This window comes from Bufo gargarizans, chromosome 1 (genome assembly GCF_014858855.1).
Source record: "Bufo gargarizans isolate SCDJY-AF-19 chromosome 1, ASM1485885v1, whole genome shotgun sequence".
Lineage (NCBI taxonomy): Eukaryota > Metazoa > Chordata > Amphibia > Anura > Bufonidae > Bufo > Bufo gargarizans.
The window spans coordinates 464,527,409-464,549,442 of record NC_058080.1 but is presented as its reverse complement, the minus strand read 5'-3'; the positions used below and the strand labels follow the sequence as shown (position 1 = coordinate 464,549,442).

Sequence of the window (22,034 nt, the reverse complement as noted above, 5' to 3'; positions counted from 1 at the left end):
TAGGTTCGCCCTCCACCCAAAACGCAGTGTTTGCCCGATCAGGCCTGATCGGTCGCCAACACGTGCATTCACCCACGCCCGCCCCACCGCAGTGACAAAAAATTATTATTTTTTGATCACTGCACATTCACTTTACACGCACTGCGGCGATAAAAAAATCAGTTTTGATATTTTTTATCAACCGCAGCGGCCTCCGGTACTTCGCTAGCCTCCCATTTGTAAGACAGGCTTGCTTTTTTTTTCTTGGGTAGTCTCAGGGAATACCCCTAAATTTAGTTGCCCACATGTCAAACAGGGGGTATTCTTCTGAAGAGGCCTACAGGCTTCTGACCCAGTCGGATGAGGAATGGGAACCCTCATCTGACGAATCCAGCGGGTCAGAATACAAACCTGTAGAAAGCAGTGGCTCTCTGACCCAAAGTTCGGACGAGGAGGCTGAGGTCCCTGATACCACCAGGCGTACCCGGCCCCGTGTCGCTAGACCGCAGGTTGCGCAGGATCCGCTTCAAGAGCAGCAGAGTGGGGCTGGTGCTGTCAGATTACGTGGTGAGGCATACACCAGCAGCCCAGCCCTTCCTGGACCTAGTACCAGCACTGCCGTAGAACATGGTGAAGTAGCGAGCACCAGAAGGGCAGTTGAAGCTAATACGGTGGCACGTGCAGTAGTGACCCCGTCGCAGCCACCGCAAAGACGTGCCCGTAGAGCCTCTAGAGTCCCTGAGGTGCTGGCAAACCCTGATTGGCAGTCCCCAACTTCAGCCGCACCTGTAGTTTTCCCTTTCACCGCCCAGTCTGGAGTTCGGGTTGAGACAGCTCAGATCGATTCGGCCCTGGGATTTTTTAAGCTGTTCTTGACTGCGGAGCTCTTAGACTTAGTTGTGGCAGAGACAAACCCGTATGCCACACAATTTATAACCGCTAACCCGGGAAGCTTTTATGCCCAGCCTTTCCGGTGGAAACCAGTCCAAGTTTCCGAACTTAAAACTTTTCGGGGCCTCCTCCTCAACATGGGTCTAACTAAAAAGCATGAATTGCGGTCATATTGGTCCACGAACCCAATTCATCACATGCCCATGTTCTCTGCTGCTATGTCCAGGACACAATTTGAGACCATCCTGCGTTTCCTGCACTTTAGCGACAACACCGCCTCACGTCCCAGAGGCCACCCTGTTTTTGACCGGCTCCACAAAATTCGGCACCCTCATAGACCATTTCAACCTGAAATTTGCAGATTTGTATACTCCAGAGCAAAACATCTGCGTAGACGAGTCCCTGATACATTTTACCGGGCGCCTTGGCTTCAAACAATACATTCCAAGCAAGCGCGCCCGGTATGGGGTCAAATTGTATAAGCTCTGTGAAAGGGCCACAGGCTATACCCACAAATTTCGGATCTATGAGGGAAAAGATCAGACCCTGGAGCCGGTCGGTTGCCCTGACTACCTGGGGAGCAGTGGGAAGACAGTTTGGGACTTGGTGTCACCCTTATTCAGCAAGGGGTACCATCTTTATGTGGACAATTTCTACACAAGTGTGGCCCTCTTTAGGCATTTGTTTCTAGAACGGATTGGAGCCTGTGGTACCGCGCGAACTAGTCGCGCGGGCTTCCCCCAACGGCTCGTTAGCACCCGTCTTGCAAGGGGGCAGAGGGCCGCACTGTGTAACGAAGAACTGCTCGCGGTGAAATGGAGAGACAAGCGTGACGTTTACATGCTCTCCTCCATTCACGCAGACACGACAATACAAATTGAGCGAGCAACCCGTGTCATTGAAAAGCCCCTCTCAGTCCACGACTATAATTTGCTCATGGGAGGGGTGGACTTCAATGACCAGATGTTGTCTCCGTATTTAGTTTCCCACAGAACCAGACGCTGGTATAAGAAGGTGTCTGTATATTTAATTAAATTGGCTCTGTATAATAGTTTTGTTCTCTACAGTAAGGCTGGGAGAACTGGATCCTTCCTCAAATTTCACGAAGAGATCATCGCGAACCTCCTGTACCCAGGAGGTTCCGTGGCCCCATCCACCAGTGTAGTTAGCCGTCTACACGAGCGACATTTCCCCAGTGTCGTTGCTGGTACCTCAAACCGACCGCCACCCCGAAAAAAATGTTGTGTCTGTAGCAGGAGTGGAATAAGGCGCGACACCCGCTATTTCTGTCCTGACCACCCTGCCCTATGCTTAAGGGAGTGTTTCCAGAAGTACCAAACACAGGTACACCTAGCATAGGGATCATCTCACCAGGACAGGCACACAGGGCTATTAGGGCCCATTCACTCACACAGCTGCTGCAAACGTCTCCTTTCACCTGGGACAAAGTGCATAACGCACTTCGCCACATCTTTGGGCGATTTGCGCTTTGCACATTGACCCATGGGGAAGGAGAGGTTTGTTCTATAAAGGTAAAAAAAAACAAAAAAAAAAAAAACACCAGTAAGCAAAAAGGTTAATGTTTAGTTCAAAAAGTTAAAGTTTATATGTTCTGTTGCAAAGTTAATAAAATTATTGCGTTGCAGCCTGGTTTTTCCTTTTTTTTTTTTTTCTTTTTTTACCTTCCAGGTGGACCAACCGATCGACTAGCTGCAGCACCGATGTGCATTCTGACAGAAGCATTGCGCTGCTGTCAGATTACACGCAAGTCGGTGTATGCGGCGCTGCAAGACGGGATTTCTCCTCTGCAGTAACAGATACGTTTGCCAAGGCATACGAGCTGAGGAGGAGGCGGCGTTCCTATGCTTTGGCAAACACTTTGTATGTAAAAAAAAAATATATAAAAAATCCCGGCAATGATTTATTCATCCACATCGATTGATGTGAATGGAGAAATCTGGTTTGCCAGGGCATACGAGCTAAGTGGGTATGGATGTTGGGCGGAGCTCCTATGTCCTGGCAGACGCCTTTCCCCTCCTTTTTTTTTTGGGCAGAGATTTTTTCATCCACATTGATCGATGCGAATGAAGAAATCTGTGCCGTTCATTTTTTTCTTTCAGCCCAGAGGCTGAACGGAAAAAAAAAATCTCATTACCTGTATGCTCAATATAAGGAGAATAGCAGAAACTCCTAATGCTGGCCATACATGTAATGATTGCGGAGACCCTCAAATGCCAGGGCAGTACAAACACCCCACAACTGACCCCATTTTGGAAAGAAGACACCCCAAGGTATTTGCTGAGGGGCATATTGAGTCCATGAAAGATTAAAATTTTTGTCCTAAGTTAGCGGAAAGTGAGACTTTGTGAGAAAAAAATAAAATAAATCAATTTCCGCTAACTTATGCGAAAAAAAAAAAAAATTCTATGAACTTGCCAGGCCCCTCATTGGATACCTTGGGGTGTCTTCTTTCCAAAGTGGGGTCACATGTGGGGTAGTTATACTGCCCTGGCTTTTTAGGGGCCCTAAAGCGTGAGAAGAAGTCTGGGATCCAAATGTCTAAAAATGCCCTCCTAAAAGGAATTTGGGCACCTTTGCACATCTAGGCTGCAAAAAAGTGTCACACATCTGGTATCGCCGTACTCAGGAGAAGTTGGGGAATGTGTTTTGGGGTGTCATTTTACATATACCCATGCTGGGTGAGATAAATATCTTGGTCAAATGCCAACTTTGTATAAAAAAATTGGAAAAGTTGTCTTTTGCCAGGATATTTCTCTCACCCAGCATGGGTATATGTAAAATGACACCCCAAAACACATTCCCCAACTTCTCCTGAGTACGGCGATACCAGATGTATGACACTTTTTTGCTGCCTAGGTGGGCAAAGGGGCACACATTCCAAAGTGCACCTTTCGGATTTCACCGATCATTTTTTACACATTTTGATTGCAAAGTACTTCTCACACATATGGGCCCCTAAATTGCCAGGGCAGTATAACTATGCCACAAGTGACCCCATTTTGGAAAGAAGACACCCCAAGGTATTCTGTGAGGGGCATGGTGAGTTCCTAGAATTTTTTATTTTTTGTCGCAAGTTAGTGGAATATGAGACTTTGTAAGAAAAAAAATAAAAGAAAAAATAATCATCATTTTCCGCTAACTTGTGACAAAAAATAAAAAGTTCTATGAACTCACTATGCCCATCAGCGAATACCTTAGGGTGTCTACTTTCCGAAATGGGGTCATTTGTGGGGGTTTTCTACTGTTTGGGCATTGTAGAACCTCAGGAAACATGACAGGTGCTCAGAAAGTCAGAGCTGTTTCAAAAAGCGGAAATTCACATTTTTGTACCATAGTGTGTAAACGCTATAACTTTTACCCAAACCATTTTTATTTTTATTTTTTTTGCCCAAACATTTTTTTTTTTTAATCAAAGACATGTATAACAATAAATTTGGCGAAAATTTATATATGGATGTTGTTTTTTTGCAAAATTTTACAGCTGAAAGTGAAAAATGTCATTTTTTTGCAAAAAAATCGTTACATTTTGATTAATAACAAAAAAAGTCAGCAGCAATGAAATACCACCAAATGAAATCTCTATTAGTGAGAAGAAAAGGAGGTAAAATTCATTTGGGTGGTAAGTTGCATGACCGAGCGATAAACGGTGAAAGTAGTGTAGTGCAGAAGTGTAAAAAGTGCTCTGGTCATGAAGGGGGTTTTAGCTAGCGGGGCTGAAGTGGTTAAAAAGTCGCAAAATAGGGCTCCAATCCACTCCAATTTTGAGAAGTGGATGGGAAAGATGGCATGGTTAACTATGTTAGGCTACTTTCACATCTGCGTTTTCATTTCCGGTTTTGAGATAATACAACTGGCTGCATCTATTTAGAACGGATCCGTTTGTATTATATTGAAAATGAACATGCCGGATCCAGCACTAAAACCATTGTAAGTCATGGGGCGCAGGATCCACTTTTTTCATGTCCGAAAAAGCCAGATCCGGCATGTTCAGTTTCCCATGCCGCACACAAAAAACGCTGCTTGCATCGGTTTTGTGTCTGGTATGGTAAAACAATGAAACGGAACAGAATGCATCCTCGTGCACTACGTTCCAGTTTATTCAGTTCTGTCCCTATTAAATAGGGACATAACTGAAGCGTTTTTGTGAACTGCAGATGTGAAAGTAGCTTAAAAGGGGTTGTCCGAGTTATTTTTTTATTCTTTCTATGTTTCTAACTCGGCAAATGTAACAGCTTTCCAATTCACTCCCTTTATCTCCAGTGGCTGGTTTCTCAGATTTCACTGAGGGTCACATGACCTGTGATGTCAGCCTCTCTCCCTGCTCTGATAATGTTCCTGCAAAAGCCTAGGTCTAGGTCCAGAGATCTATACACAAGAAGTCACTGTGCTGGCCACGCCCCCCTGCACTGCTTATTGCTCTCTCCCAGGATTCTTAACCCCTTCAGCTGCACAGACTCAGGGCTGAAATGTTTACGCTGGGTTCACACCTGAGCGTTCGCGATGGTGCGCTCTGTATGCGCGATTGTACGGGCGTTTGCAATCGCGCATACAGAGACAAGCGAACGCCCATTGTCGCGCGTTCCCGGAAGTCTATGTACGGGAACGTGCGACAAGACGCCCCAAAGAAGCTCATGTACTTCTTGGGGCGTCTAGCGTTTTACAGCGAGATCGTATGCGCTGTAAAACGCCCAGGTGAGAACCATGCCGATAGGGAAGCATTGGTTTCTCCTTGTTGAGCGTTTTACAGCGCGTAGGAACGCGCTGTAAAACGCTCAGGTCTGAACCCAGCCTTACTGTGTAGCTGCAGGTAGTGAGGAGACAACTGCTGGGCAGTGATGGCCAGTTCGCATTGTTCACCCCCGCGAACATATGCGGACTGCCATATTTTTTCACAAGTCCGGTGATGCACAGGTAAGCCCTTACCTGTGCCTGTGGGCGAGCCGGTCTGAAAACAAGTGCGGTCAGAGGGAGCAGGCAGTTCTCAGAACAGCCACCGGGGGCCTTCATCGGGCTGTTCTCGGAACTGCCTGCTCCCGGTGACCGCATTTGTTTTCGGACCGGCTCGCGGCACAGGTAAGGGCTTACCTGTGCCTCACCGGACTTGTGAAAAAAGATGGCAGCCCGCATATGTTCACGGGCGAACAATGCAAACTGACCATCACTGCTGCTGGGCACAGGAGCTAAAAGAGAAGTTCTGCAGAGCATTGCAGGTAGGGGGAAGATCCTGTGTGTATCAGCAGTGTCATTGTACAGCTGGGACTTGTAGTCCTACACATACAACATGCTGCTGAGTCTCCCAGCAGGCAGACATGTCACTAAGGGCAGTACTTGTATTCACTCCCTTAGCAGTGTCATTATACAGATGGGATTTGTAGTCCTACACATACAACATGCTGCTGATTCTCCCAGCAGGCAGACAGGTCACTAAGGGCAGCTCTTGTATCCACTCCCTTAGCAGTGTCATTATACAGATGGGATTTGTAGTCCTACACATACAACATGCTGCAGAGTCTCCCAGCAGGCAGACATGTCACTCAGGCAGCTCTTGTATTCACTCTCTTAGCAGTGTCATTGTACAGCTGAGACTTGTAGTCCTACACATACAACATGCTGCAGAGTCTCCCAGCAGGCAGACATGTCACTCAGGGCAGCTCTTGTATCCACTCCCTTAGCAGTGTCATTATACAGATGGGATTTGTAGTCCTACACATACAACATGCTGCTGATTCTCCCAGCAGGCAGACATGTCACTCAGGGCAGCACTTGTATTCACTCCCTTAGCAGTGTCATTATACAGATGGGATTTGTAGTCCTACACATACAACATGCTGCTGATTCTCCCAGCAGGCAGACATGTCACTCAGGGCAGCACTTGTATTCACTCCCTTAGCAGTGTCATTATACAGATGGGATTTGTAGTCCTACACATACAACATGCTGCTGATTCTCCCAGCAGGCAGACATGTCACTCAGGGCAGCACTTGTATCCACTCCCTTAGCAGTGTCATTATACAGCTGAGACTTGTAGTCCTACACATACAACATGCTGCAGAGTCTCCCAGCAGGCAGACATGTCACTAAGGGCAGCTCTTGTATCCACTCCCTTAGCAGTGTCATTATACAGATGGGATTTGTAGTCCTACACATACAACATGCTGCAGAGTCTCCCAGCAGGCAGACATGTCACTCAGGGCAGCTCTTGTATCCACTCCCTTAGCAGTGTCATTATACAGCTGGGACTTGTAGTCCTACACATACAACATGCTGCTGAGTCTCCCAGCAGGCAGACATGTCACTCAGGGCAGCACTTGTATTCACTCCCTTAGCAGTGTCATTATACAGATGGGATTTGTAGTCCTACACATACAACATGCTGCTGATTCTCCCAGCAGGCAGACATGTCACTCAGGGCAGCACTTGTATTCACTCCCTTAGCAGTGTCATTATACAGATGGGATTTGTAGTCCTACACATACAACATGCTGCAGAGTCTCACAGCAGGCAGACATGTCACTCAGGGCAGCACTTGTATTCACTCCCTTAGCAGTGTCATTATACAGCTGGGACTTGTAGTCCTACACATACAACATGCTGCTGAGTCTTCCAGCAGGCAGACATGTCACTAAGGGCAGCTCTTGTATCCACTCCCTTAGCAGTGTCATTGTACAGCTGAGACTTGTAGTCCTACACATACAACATGCTGCAGAGTCTCCCAGCAGGCAGACATGTCACTCAGGCAGCTCTTGTATTCACTTCCTTAGCAGTGTCATTATACAGCTGAGACTTGTAGTCCTACACATACAACATGCTGCAGAGTCTCCCAGCAGGCAGACATGTCACTCAGGGCAGCACTTGTATTCACTTCCTTAGCAGTGTCATTGTACAGCTGAGACTTGTAGTCCTACACATACAACATGCTGCAGAGTCTCCCAGCAGGCAGACATGTCACTCAGGCAGCTCTTGTATTCACTTCCTTAGCAGTGTCATTATACAGCTGAGACTTGTAGTCCTACACATACAACATGCTGCTGAGTCTCCCAGCAGGCAGACATGTCACTCAGGGCAGCTCTTGTATCCACTCCCTTAGCAGTGTCATTATACAGCTGGGACTTGTAGTCCTACACATACAACATGCTGCTGAGTCTCCCAGCAGGCAGACATGTCACTCAGGCAGCTCTTGTATTCACTTCCTTAGCAGTGCAGGGGGAGGGGCAGAGATTGTTGTTTTTGCAAGTAAACAAAGGGCCAGAAGAGAACCAGGGAAATGAGGAAATTGATTTCTTTTTGCCTAAAACATGCTTCGCTTAGTTATATATCGCTGACCATCAGATTTACAGTGCTATATTTTTTTTTCCCATAACTCGGACAACCCCTTTAATGAGTTTCGCTCCAGATTTATTAATGGGACTTTTTTAAAGAGTCACAAAAAAGTCCATAAGTCACATTTCCAGAAAACAGTTTAAGGTTTAAAGATTAGCGAAATTTTCAACATGTACAGTTTCACAAACTTTGAGCAGAGTACATCAACGCAGACTCAAGGAAAATGGACTTCAAATATTACCCTCCTGATAAATTATTCTGCTTCTGATGCCCGCAGTGGTGGGCAAAGTTAACTACAACCTGTGTGAGAGGCCCAGGCATTATAGGGGTTGGATAACCCCTTTAAATGGAACCTGTCACATTGGTTATGACTTTCAAACACTATCTTTTTCTTGTGCTTATAGTGCTCTTGTATTGACTCTTGTTGCCTTTTTCTAAATTGTCACTGTACAGAATACTAACTTTTTGGCCTCTTTCACATGAGAAAGTTTTCCACCCAGATGCAATGCATTAAAGAGGTTGTGCCAGTCCAGCAAATGGCATTTATTATGTAGAGGAAGTTAAGGCTAGTTTCACACTAGCGGCAGGGGACTCTGGCAGGCTGTTCCGGCGGGTGAACAGCCTGTCAAATCCGTCCTGCCGCTAGTTCACGTGTGCCCCCGACTGCCGCTCCGTCCCAATTGACTATAATGGGGGCAGAGTTCTGGCAGCAGCATGGCGAGAGGCAGCCGGACTAAAAGTACTGCATGTCGTACTTTTAGTCCAGCTGCCTCTCGGTGTGCTGCCGCCGGAACTCCGCCCCCACCCCCATTATAGTTAATGGGGACAGAGCGGCAGTCCAGGAGCACACGTGAACTAGCAGCAGGACGGATCCGACAGGATGTTCACCCGCCGGAACAGCCTGCCAGAGTCCCCTGCCGCTAGTGTGAAAGTAGCCTAATATTAATGTATTGTGATTGTCCATATTTCTTACTTTGCTGGCTGGATTCATTTTTCCATCACATTATACACTGCTCATTTCCATGATTACAACCACCCAGCAATCCAGCAGTGGTGGACGTGCTTGCACATTATAGGAAAAAGCACCAGCCTATGTGCGCTCCCGCGGTTTCAGCCACCAGAGAGGCCGGCACTTTTTCCTATAGTGTGCAAGCAGGGCCACTACTGCTGGTTTGCAGGGTGGTCGCAACCATGGAAACAAGCAGTTTATAATGTGATGGCAAAATGAATCCAGCCAAAGGAAGCAATATGTACAATAACAATACATTAGTAAGTGCCTTGTATTAACTTTCTCTACATAATAAATGTCACTTGCTGAAGTGACACAACCACTTTAAGCAAACACATAGTATCCAGACGGAATCCTGACCCATTCATTTTTCACACATCATTTCTGCATTTAGGAAAAAAAATTATAATATCGCAGCTCGTTCTATATTCTGCATTTTTTACACACCTCTGGTTCCATTGAAGTGAATGTGGCTTGCGTGCAAAATGTAATGCATCTGGATGCAATGTGTTTTTCACTGATGGTGGCTAGGAGATGTAGTTTGCAATTCTTCTGGGGTTTTTTATGCACGTAAAAAGCGCATCCAAAACCTATTGCACCAATGCAGAATAAAAAACAAAACACTGAACTTGTATACAAAACCATCAGTTTTTTCATGAACAGATCCTGACACAATCTGCATAGCTCGTGATAAAGAAGCCTTATTCCTCTTCCCGTCATATGCAAATCACCTTTTTTAAGTTAAGGAGGTCAGCACTTTCCACCTTGATTGATGTTCTCTCAGGCAGGGACCATCATGCCGTTAACTCCTAAGATCCCATGCAGGCTCTGTTTACCCAAATTTCCAGCACATGCCCAGTGAACGTGGGTGTACTGCCTCTGTCGAATAGGGCTACAACGATTACTCAATGTAATCAACACAAAAAAATAGTTTTGATCATGTGACCACGGAGTGTGAGTGAAGTGAAGCCTATCACTCATCGCTCCGTGGTCTCCCGTCGGCACCGCGCTGCACTGTCCTGGGCCTGGCGTGCACACATATAGTCAGTGTGCGCTGCCTGTCATCAGGTCCCAGTGCATGTTGGGAAGAAGATGCTGCAGTCCTTCTCCCGCGGACTCCATATCGGCCAGCTACGCACCCTGCCAGGAAAGGTAAGTATTACAGGGGGAGGGGGGGAACATGGGGGGGGCTGATGGCACTGGGGGAGATGTCATGGAGGGGCTGATGGCACTGGAGGGAGCTAATGGCACAAAGGACTGATGGCACTGGGGGAGCTGATGGCACTGGGGGACATGTCATGGAGGGGCTGATGGCACTGGAGGGGGCTAATGGCACAAAGGACTGATGACACTGGGGGAGCTGATGGCACTGGGGGAGCTGATGGCACTGGGGACTAATGGCACGGGGGACTAATGGCACGGGGGCTGATGAGTTTTTATTTATAAAAAAATGTTCTTTTAATAAGTTTTTCTTATTATTAGAGTACTCGATTAATCAATAATATACTTTATTTCTAAAATAATTGATAGCTGCAGCCCTATCATCGGACCACATCCTGCACTCATGGAGATCATTTGCATATGGTGGGAAGAGGAATAAAAGTAGATTTTCTGTGCATCGGACAAGTTAAAAGAAAGAAAAAAGGGCCACTTCAGGAGCCCCAGAAGCACACAAAAAGGTACTGTGAGCAGTGTGAAAGTTATAACCAAGGTGACAGGTTACCTTTAAGATGTCAGGTGACGGGTGATTCATGCAATGCAAACAGTATTCCTCACTAGCTATGGACTGTAAGGTTTTAGGGAAATAGTTGGAAACTGGCATAGATTCTACCTGAAATGTACATCAGCATCCTTGCAGGTTCGATTTCAGTTCTGGTGCATGGACCTGCACAAGTGCGCCACAGTTAGGGCTCATGCACACACCCATTGACGTTTTTGCAGTCCACAAATCGCACATCCGCAAAAGGTGGATACCGGCTGAGAGCATACCTCCGTTTTGGTTTTTCTCCCTCAGAATTGTCCTATCCTTGTCCGCAAAATGGACAAGAACAGGACACGTTCTATATTTTTTGCGGGCCCGCAGAACTGCCATACGGATGCGGAAAGCACACAATGTGCTGTTTGCATCTTTTGCTGCCCCACTGAAACAAATGGCTGTGCATCTGATCTGAGGACTAAAGCCCTTTGGGCTTATGCACACGACCGTATGGCTTTTTCAGTGTTCCGTTTTTTGTTTCCGTTTCCTTTTTTTAGGTTCCGTTTTTCTGTATGCCACATACAGTATACAGTAATTACATAGAAATAAATTGGGCTAGGCATAACATTTTCAATAGATGGTTCAGCAAAAACGGAACGGATACGTTAGACATACGGATGCATTTCCGTATGTGCTCCGTTTTTTTTTGCAGACCCATTGACTTGAATGGAGCCAAGCACCGTGATTTGCGGACAAGAATAGGACATGTTCTATCATTTCACGGTACGGAAATACTGTAACGGAATGCACACGGAGACACCTCAGTTTTCTTTGCTAAACCATTGAAATTAATGGTTCAGTATATGTACCGCATACTGAACTAAAAAAACAGCCAGTATACTGAACGCAAAATACTGTCATGTGCATGAGCCCTTAATCAGAGGTTTGCACCTCTAAAGCCAAAGAAGGAGAGGTTGGGACCAGCGTGTATTAGAGTACTTTCACATTAGCGTTTTTCTTTTCCGACAGAGTTCCGTCACAGGGGATCAGGCATATCCCCATGCATTCTGAATGGAGAGCAATCCGTTCAGGATGCATCAGGATGTCTTCATTTTGACTGATCAGGCAAAAGATAAAACCGTAGCATGCTACGGTTTTACCTCCGGCGAAAAAAACTGAAGACTTGCCTGAATGCCGGATCCGGCATTCAAAATACCAGAATGCCGATCCGTCCTTCCGGCCTGTGCAGACCGGTAAAAATGTGAAAAAAATGATACAAGACGGATCCGTCTGTCCGCATGACAAGCAGAGAGATGGATCCGTCCTTGCAATGCATTTGTGAGACGGATCCGCATCCGGATCCGTCTCACAAATGCTTTGAGTCAGCGGGAGATCGGCGGATCCGGCGGGCAGTTCCGACGACGGAACTGCCCGCCGGATCACACTGCCGCAAGTGTGAAAGTAGCCTAATGCCGCTCTATAAATAAATGTCCCCCTATGTGTAGAGTGTTTCAAATTTGTCTACTGACTTATATAGCCATTATCTGTCTGCAGGATAAAGGCACAAAAATGCTGCTTTTCCTAAAAATGGTATGTGTGAAACCACTTTTAAGGGGTTGCCCAGCTTTAAAGGGATTCTGTCACCAGGTTTCACCCCTGTCAGCTAAACATATGCTGATGTTCAGGGCCTAATCAGGATTCCTAATGTGGGCTTCTAAATGTGATCCGTAGCCTTATTTTGCTAAAAAACAGGTTTTACTAACCTGTCACTCAAAGAAATAAGGTGCCCAAGGGGATGTCAAGGGATGCAAGGTGCCGACCGCACCCACCGCCGTTTGTGCCCAGCGCCGCCTTTCCAGACTTCTGCACCGCCTCCTAATCCTCTGTGCCGCCTCTCGCTCTCCCTCCCTCCCCCTCCTCCTCCTGCTGCTGCTGCAGCTGCAAGATCTTGCGCGTGTGCACAGGGCTCTGCCTGATGCGCCTGTGCGGACTTCTCAATTTGGCTTCTTAAAGCGAAGTGCGCATGCGCCGGCACTTCGCTCAACCCAGGTATGACCTGCACTCTGGCGCCAGCTTCTCAGAGCCCTGTGCGCACGCGCGAGATCTTACAGCAGGAGGAGGAGGGAGGGAGAGCGAGCGAGAGGCAGCACAGAGGATAAGGAGGCGGTGCAGAAGTCTGGAAAGGCGGCGCTGGGCACGAACGGCGGTCGGTGCGGCCGGCACCTTGCATCCCTTGACATCCCCTTGGGCACCTTATTTCTTTGAGTGACAGGTTAGTAAAACCTGTTTTTTTTTAGCAAAATAAGGCTACGGATCACATTTAGAAGACCACATTAGGAATCCTGATTAGGCCCTGAACATCAGCATATGTTTAGCTGACAGGGGTGAAACCTGGTGACAGAATCCCTTTAAGCCTAATTTTCAAATTTGGCTAGGACCGCGTTGTACATAAAAAAATAAATAAATAAAACACTCACCTCCTCTCTGTTACAGCGCCATAGGTCCAGCTCCAGCTTTTCCAATTTGTCCGTAAAAAATATTGAATGTCCGTGACTTTGAGATATTGGCCAGAAAATAGAAAAATTCTGGTTGGCCACCCTGATCTAGACTAGCATCTCGAGACAAGTCTTCTTTTTAGAGATGCCCTAAATTTATTAAAACAACGTGTGACGTTTGATATATTTGGCACAAATTGAAGCAGTGCAGACTGACTTCAAAGGCTCCCATCATGTTACATAGAAATTTCCGTAACGCCGCTTACTTTAATTGAGTATTGTAACAAGTACGGGAATTCATGTACCAATTTGTACCATTTCCCGCCTTTATTCTGCCTTGATGACCTTATACACTGACATCATGAGTTTATTGTGCTGTTTATTCTACCTTACTTTGAACACAATAAACAGATTTTGAAATGAAATTTTCTTTTTCAGTTTCTCTTTCCTTCCCATGATGTTAAAATTGAGTACGACCACAAAGCGCAGAAGTATCGCAGTTGCTACGCGGTCAAGTACTGCGCAGCTATAGTTGGCTCTTGAGATGCAACGTTTAGTCGGCCTGATTGAGTTATTAGCCAGCTGCGGCCCGCACAGCCACGCAGTACTCGACCGCAGCGCAGCCGCATCATGTGGTAATACCCTTAGGCTGTCAGATCATTTGGTGGGCACTGTAATAACACAACCTGCACATGACCCTGTCTTTGTGGGGGTCAGATGTCATGCACTGTATGTACTCAGCATACCCAATTTACTGGTAACTAATAAACATTAGTAATATTCCCAATAAATCAGACACAATTCTAATAAAACAAATGCAGATCTTTTATAAAGGCCATCTCCACAGCATAAAACCAGTAACACGCTGTACATTATACACAGATCAAAGTACTGACCACAGGGCAGGCAGCAGAGGGTGGACTATGGGCCCAGCTCTAACACCAGCGCCATGGCATGCTGAGCCGTGTAGTTCCACCACATGCAGGAGACTCCCTCCCATGTCAGCCTGAACCCCCACACACATTCCCAACCCTTTACCTCAGCGCAGCTCCTCGTCTTCTCTTCTGTTTCTGTCACTTCCTCCTTCCCATGAAATGTCAGCTGTCACCTAGCGACCCCTAGAGGCCGGAGGTAAAATCGCACTAGCCGTGCTGTCTACATCCACACAGAATGTGTGGGCAATTCTGTCTTATTCTTGTCTGATGGGCACATGGTAATAGTGATAACATTTCCCATTCACACCCATCTTTAGGGAACACTGTTGATATAATGTTGAAGCCATACACTGTAAAGGGGGGGGGGAGGTCTAACCAAAGCACTGACATTGTCCAATCAGCATAGACAGCATCAGAGCTCTTGTTCCCTTCCAGTTGAGTATCACCCCCTGGGGGACTTGGTAAAAAAAAACACTGCCGAAATATGTGTCTTGCCATTACTGGCTGTTGAGGGGTGGCTATTACCTGGCTGTAGAGGTGACTATTACCTGGCTGTAGAGGTGACTATTACCTGGCTGCAGAGGTGGCTACAGCCAGGTGATGGCGGTCGCTGTAGTTTGAGGATGTTATTGGTCCTCTTTCGAGACCCTTACATGCAGCGTGATGTACGGTTATGCGGTGGTGCAGTGTAAAGGGTATAGAGCAGGTCACACGCTCAGCTTGCTCCATATGTGGTGGGTGACGAATGTAAGGAGGGGATAATTGGGATTATTGCCCCATTGGTGTGTCCCCACTTTAGTCCCTACTTGTACTGCACACCTGTGACCAGCATGTATCAATTGTATGCAGGTCTTGTCAGTGCTGATTGCCATCCAGGAGAAGGCTTTCAGCGGTGGACTAGCCATAGACGTTCCCTGAGGGCCAATGTCCAGGGGGCTGCAAATCTCTCCTCTCTGCCACTGGCCAGGTACGTAATAAGTGCTCAGTGGTAACTGTGAGAATTCGCCTGCTGTGCCTGCATCTCACCTCCTAAGCCCCCTTTTCCATATCTTTATCAGAGACAACTGGAGCAGGAGGACAGAAAGTGGCATCTATTGGTGGCCACCACAGAGGGACAGGTTTTGGGGTAATATATTGTGCTGCACTGTGGTATATGGTTCCGATGGGACAGTATTTTGTGCTATGATATTGCTGACCCCGTCTAATTGTGTTGCTCCGCCTTCTCTCAATTTGGACCCACCTACAACATAGGGCCACTTTTAGGTTTATTTTCCAGGGCCACTTGATGTTCACAGTCCACCCATGCTGACTTCAGCGCAGACCCACATAGGACACAGCACTGACGTAAAATCGGGGCAATGAGAGCGACAGCAAGGGGTTGTTATACAGAAGCAGAGCAGCAGGCCTGAGTACAACCACCATGAGAGAAGCCAGTGTGTTGGTGGTAGAGACTTTTGGGGGGGGGGGGGTTTAGTGACATTTTTTATGACAACTATCCACCATCAGGGATGCCTCATTCACACGTCAGTGTTTTGGTCAGTGTGGCTCTAAACACAGAACAGGAGCAGATCTTTCCCTTATACCAGGCATGCTCAACCTGCGGCCCTCCAGCTGTTGCAAAACTACAACTCCCAACATGTCCGAGCAGCCTACAGCACGACATTGTGGGAGTTGTAGTTTTACAACAGCTGGAGGGCCGCAGGTTGAGCATGCCTGCCTTATACGTTATCTCTGTGGAGGCTCCAGTCCTGGTTTTGGCTCACAATCACTGATGTGTGAATGAGGCATAAGGCCACTTTCACACAGTCAGTGTCTGATCAGTGATTTTCCATCAGTGATTGTTAGGGCTCATGGACACGGATGTTGCCGTAATGCAGCCCGCAGACAACGGGTCCACTATACACAGGTACTAGCCGTGTGCACCCCGCATCACGTATAGGGACCCATTTATTTGAATGGGTCCACAATCCGGGAGATGTGGTGCAGAACGGAAGCACGGATCGGAAACTCACGGAAGCCCTACGGAGTGCTTCCGCAAGTTTTCTGTCTATGCCTCCACATCGCAAAAAAGTAGTGCATGCACTACTTTTTTACGGCGCAGACAGTCGGTTGCGGATCGCAGCATGGGCCTGGCCGGCATACGTTTGTGTGCATGAAGCCTTTGTCATAAACAGGAATGGGTCTGAAACACACACAAGGAACAGATCTTTCCCATATACCTTATCTCTGTGTAGGCTCCATTCGTGGTTTTCACTCACAATAACTGATGGAAATAAATGACCAAACACTGACTGTGTGAAAAGAACATGAGAAAAGTCCTAATAACTGTAAATCATTTTCATATAGATGCGGCTTTCCCATCTGTGTAGAGGCTCTATTTGTGGCCTCCATCAAAAATACTGGACAAAATAGCATAGCCGGGTCACATGACAAAAGCCAATGGACTCCATTATAGTCAACGGGATCTGCCAGCACCATTCGTGTCCATCATGTGATGGAGCTTTAAGTTGTTCGACTCCTATGACGGAGCAGGAACATGCAGATACAAGTGCTGATGTGAATGAGGCCTACTAGTGCTGTGTCAGGGTGATTATCTACGTAGATGGTTAATACAGTCTCAGAACAATGTACAGTATGTCTCTCTTCAGTTTACTGCTGGAAAGTCCCTTTTAGTAAAACACTCCCTCTCCCTCCTTCCTGGAAACCACAGCATTAATCCAAAGAGAAACTGAAAGTAAAGAGGGACGGGGAGAAGAGGCAAAGGAGCTGAGAAGACTTGAAAGACAAAAAGACTGATAAAGACCCGGGTGAATCTGAAAACTTACAGACATGTCTAAAGCCTGTACCCTGAAGATTAGCCTTGCCAACAAGGAAAAGGTAAGTGTTCATTGCAGATGGGCGTCCATCATGTTTACACCTGTTTGTCTCTTCATTAGGCCTCTTGCACACAGACGCTGTGTGCCCGTGGCCGTATTGCGGGCCGCATACGGCGGGTTAACAATACACTGGCTCTGGCCCGTGTGCACTCCGCATCAGGGATGCAGACCATTCACTTGAATGAGTCTGCAATCATGGAGATGCGGAACGGAAACACGGATCAGAACCCCACGGAAGCACTACAGAGTGCTTCTGTGGTGTTTCTGTCTGTGCCTCCACACCATAAAAAAATAGAACTGGGTCTCGATCCATCCCGGCAGCCACACGGACGTTGCCTGTGCATTAGGGACCGAAAACTGCGGTCCCCAATGCACGGAACGGACCCACAACGGCCATGTGCAAGAGGCCTTACAGGTAATATGTTAATATAGTTCAGGCACCTGATTATTTCAAGATATGCTTCTGTATTCCATTAAACTGGAAATCTGTGTATTGCACCTGTTTAGCCCCTTAGTCACCCATATGTTTTGGGCCTTAGTGACTAAGCAAGTTTTTTGATTGTCGCATTCCAAGAGTTAAAACTTTCTGTCGATGTAGCTATATGAGTGTTTGTATTTGGGACAAGTTATAGTTTTTACTGATACCATTTTGGGGTATATATAACTAATTTGTTAACTTTGATTAACTCTTTATGGGGGGGGGGGAAGGAAAAAAAAACCTGCTTATTTTGTAAATTTTGCACACAAGTGTATGTGCCCTGTGCCCGTGCTGCAGACTGCAAATAGCGGTCCACAAGTAACGAGCAGCATCCGATGTTTGCGGATGCGGACCCATTGACTTGAATAGATCCGCACATCAAAAATAGGACATGTTCTATTTATTTGTGGGGTTGAGTCACAGACCGAAATGCCACAGAAACCCTTCGTAGTACATTATGGGCACGGGGCATACATGAGTCGTAAATAACAGGATTACTTCTGGGTCAGTACGATTAGGCCTCTTTCACAAGAGGTGACGGATTGGCTCCGGATGCGTTTAGGGGTGCGTTCAGTGAAACTCGCACCATTTTGCAAGCAAGTTCAGTCAGTTTTGTCTGTGATTGCGTTCAGTTTTTTCTGCGCGGGTGCAATGTGTTTTGATGCGTTTTTCACGTGCGTGATAAAAAACTGAAGGTTTACAAACAACATCTCTTAGCAACCATCAGTGAAAAACACATCGCGCCCGCACTTGCTTGTGGATGCAATGCATTTTTCACTGAAGCCCCATTCACTTCTATGGGGCCAGGGCTGCGTGAAAAACGCAGAATATAGAACATGCTGCATTTTTCACGCAACGCAGAACTGATGTGTGAAAAACAACGCTCATGTACACAGACCCATTAAAATAAATGGGTCAGGATTCAGTGCGGGTGCTATGCGTTCACGTCACGCATTGCACCCATGTGAAAAACTAGCTCGTGTGAAAAGGGACTTATAGTGTTACTAAAATCATACTGCCGTAAGTAGAAATGACTGGACCCCACAGCATATTTTTGAATGGCCGCCCTCCCCCAGCAACTTCTTCGCCACTCCCGACACCAGTAAAACCCCACTCCTGTGGCTAGTCAAGATCTCGCTCTCAGACAAGGCCCAGTAGCTGCTCTGTCCATTTCCTACAGTGCTCTATGTATAGTGTTATTGTATAAGGGTACTTTCACACTTGCGTTTTTCTTTTCCGGCATAGAGTTCCGTCACAGGGGCTCTATACCGGAAAATAACTGATCAGGCATATCCCCATGCATTTTGAATGGAGAGTAATCCGTTCAGTTTGCATCAGGATGTCTTCAGTTCAGTCGTTTTGACTGATCAGGCAAAAGAGAAAACCGTAGCATGCTACGGTTTTATCTCCGGCGAAAAAAAAACGAAGACTTGCCTGAATGCCGGATTTTTTTCCATAGGAATGTATTAGTGCCGGATCCGGCATTCAAAATACCGGAATGCCGGATCCGTCCTTCCGGTCTGCGCATGCGCAGACCTTTAAAAATGAAAAAAAAAAAAACGGATCCGTTTTGCCTGATGACACCGGAAAAACGGATCCGGTATTGCAATGCATTTTCCTGACTGATCAGGCATTTTTCTGACTGATCAGGATCCTGATCAGTGGATCAGTCAGAAAAATGCCTGATCAGTCAGAAAAAATGAAATCCGTTTGCATACAGTTTGCCTGATCAGGCAGTCATTTCAGGCAACGGAACTGCCTGCCGGAATCAAGCAACGCAAGTGTGAAAGTACCCTAACCCTGGTTTCACACCTGCGCGTTTTTATGCGCGATTTTGTCACGCGTATTTATGCGCGTTTTTTTTAATAGTAAACGCGTGTTTGACATGCGTTTGGGTGATTGACAGCAGTGTTGTCCAAAGAGTCTATGGCCCAAACGCGCGTCAAACGCGCCAAAAAAAGCTCCTGTACTTGTTTGAGCGTCGGGCGTTTTACAGCGCATTCAAACGCGCTGTAAAACGCGAAAATGTGAACCAGCCCCATAGGGAAGCATTGGTTTTCATGTGTTGCGCGTTTTACAGTGTGTAGGAACGCGCTGTAAAACGCGCAAGTGTGAACTTAGGGTTATACTGTTGAGGGGTTCCTGACAATAAAATCTTTTAGTCCTCCTTCTGAGTTTGGGCCCCAAAGCAGCCTTTTCCCCTATAGCAATGCCCCTGATCATATTTATCTATTTTGATATTTTTTTACTTTTGCACAATAAATCCCTCCACTTTTTTTTTTAAAGAAAGTGTTTTTGCATTGCTGCATCCCAAGACCAATAACGTTATTTTTTTTTTCTTTCTATGGACCTGTGTCAGGGCTTGATTTTTGCAGGACGATTTACACTTTGTAATCCATTTTTTTGTGGCGAATAAACAAAATGCAGCAATTAAGGCGTCTTTTTATTTATTTATGGCGTTCACTATACGGTATAAATTACATTATAATTGTATAGTTCAGGTCATTACAAAAGCAGCTATACTAAATATGTGGAGGGGATTATATTTTTCCAGTAAAAAAAAGTGTGTTTTTAAGGCCGTGATGGGATGGACTCTGATATATAGATATATATATTTATTGTATTGGAGTCTGAGTTTATGACTAGGCTCTTAAAAGTTTAAGTTAAGTTGTATTTGGTATTTGTTTAATAAATCAGGCTTTGGCCGTTTACCTCCACTCTCTAGTCAGTGTATTTTTATTTGATGGTATGCATGTTTAATAGTTTTGCAGGTTGGGCATAATATGCCATGTATTGCCATGTCCTATTCTTGTCCGTTTTGCAACATTTCTATAATAGGCCGTCTGTTCCAATCCGCAAATTACGGAAGGCACAGAGGCGGCATCCGTGTTTTGCAGATCCGCAATTTGCGACCCCAAAACACAGCACGTTCGTGTGCAAGAGGCCTACATTTTTTACTTTTATTTTACTTTGACATGTGAACCTCTGATGTGCAGTGTATTATGCTGTCAGTGTGAAACTGACAGGGACTCTATTATGCATCGCCTCTGGCACAGCCTAAAAGGAAACACTGAAGGCAGACCTGGAGGCTTTCACTGGACCCCCGGCTGCCGAGTACAGACATTGGTGCTCCACAATCTCATTTGGCTGACAAAGGAGTCCCCTCCTTCTGAAACTACTTAGATGCCACGGTCGCTATTGGCCATGGCATCTAAGGGGTTAATGGCCAGGCTCGGCACTTTCTGTTAAAGGCTATGTACACCTTTGAGGGCAATTTTTATTTATTAATTATTGCATTGTACTTATTTTGAGCTAAAAAATTTTTTTTCAGTTGGTCTTTATTAAAAATATGGAGTCCTTTTTTGTGTACAGGACTGAGATGCTGTAGTAGCAGCCTGTGGATTTTTCTGTCATCTGGGGAGCAGACAGACTCCTTATCTCTGTTCTCTCACATTATAAACACCCATTATAGCTCAGTTCTTATATTACTGATAAGAATGTGGCTTAAAGGGGTTGTCCTAGTTATTTTTTTTGTTCTTTGTATGTTTCTAACTAATCAACTTTACCATGCACTTACTGTATCTGTAGTTGCTCCTTTCTCAAATTTCATTGAGGGTCACATGACCTGTGATGTCAGCTTCTCTCCCTGCTCTGACAATGTTTAGTGCATAAGCCTTTAGAGAGCAGATATGTGTCTGTACACCACAGGTCACTGTTCTGGCCACATCCCCCTGCACCGGCTGAGCTGCTGCTGTCTGCTCTGTGTCTCCCTCCCACTGGATACTTCAGGAAAGATTAAACCCTTCAGGAGCACAGACTCAGGGCTGAAGGCTTTACTGAGTAGCTGCAGGAAGTGAGGAGACAAATGCTGGGCACAGAAGCAGAGGACAGAGGAGTTCTGCAGAGCATTGCACAAGAACATGTAGAGCGAAGATCCTGTGTGTATCAGCAGTGTACTTGTAGTCCTACACATACAACATGCTGCTGAGTATCCCAGCAGGCAGACATGTCACTCAGGCAGCTCTTGTATTCACTACCTTTGCAGAGCAGGAGGAGGGGCAGAGATTGTTGTTATTGCAGGTAAACAAAGGGCCAGAAAAGAACCAGGGAAATGAGGAAATATTATTTTATTTTTTTACCTAAAACTTGCTTAGCTCAGTTATATATTTCTCCTCATCAGATTTACAGTGCTATATATTTATGTATTTTTTTCATAACTCGGACAACCCCTTTAAATAAGTGTTTATGACCTCTTAGTAATTTAGAGATGAGGGTTATTAGATGATTGGCACAAAGTGAAATTAGGATGCACACAGCTAGAAAAACAGTTAACC

General features: G+C 46.1%; 2 protein-coding genes across 4 annotated transcripts in view; one reads left to right on the top strand and one right to left on the bottom strand.

Annotated features, from left to right (window-relative positions):
* Positions 1-14,495, bottom strand: part of RNF31 (ring finger protein 31) — a 72,988-nt gene extending 58,493 nt beyond the window's left edge. Inside the window, exon 1 of one of the 2 annotated variants that reach the window (XM_044273092.1) lies at positions 14,450-14,495. The gene's annotated coding sequence lies outside the window, so the exon portion shown is untranslated. Of the gene's footprint in view, positions 1-14,307; positions 14,329-14,449 lie in introns of those variants that run through there. The other variant, XM_044273091.1, reaches the window with a different exon arrangement.
* The window catches only part of PSME2 (proteasome activator subunit 2), a 57,492-nt gene continuing 46,219 nt past the window's right edge, over positions 10,762-22,034 (top strand). The window contains exons 1-2 of one of the 2 annotated variants that reach the window (XM_044273111.1): positions 10,762-10,899; positions 17,057-17,223. In XM_044273111.1, the coding sequence (XP_044129046.1) occupies positions 17,176-17,223 (48 nt within the window). In that variant the 5' untranslated portion in view covers positions 10,762-10,899; positions 17,057-17,175. Of the gene's footprint in view, positions 10,900-17,056; positions 17,224-22,034 lie in introns of those variants that run through there. The other variant, XM_044273102.1, reaches the window with a different exon arrangement.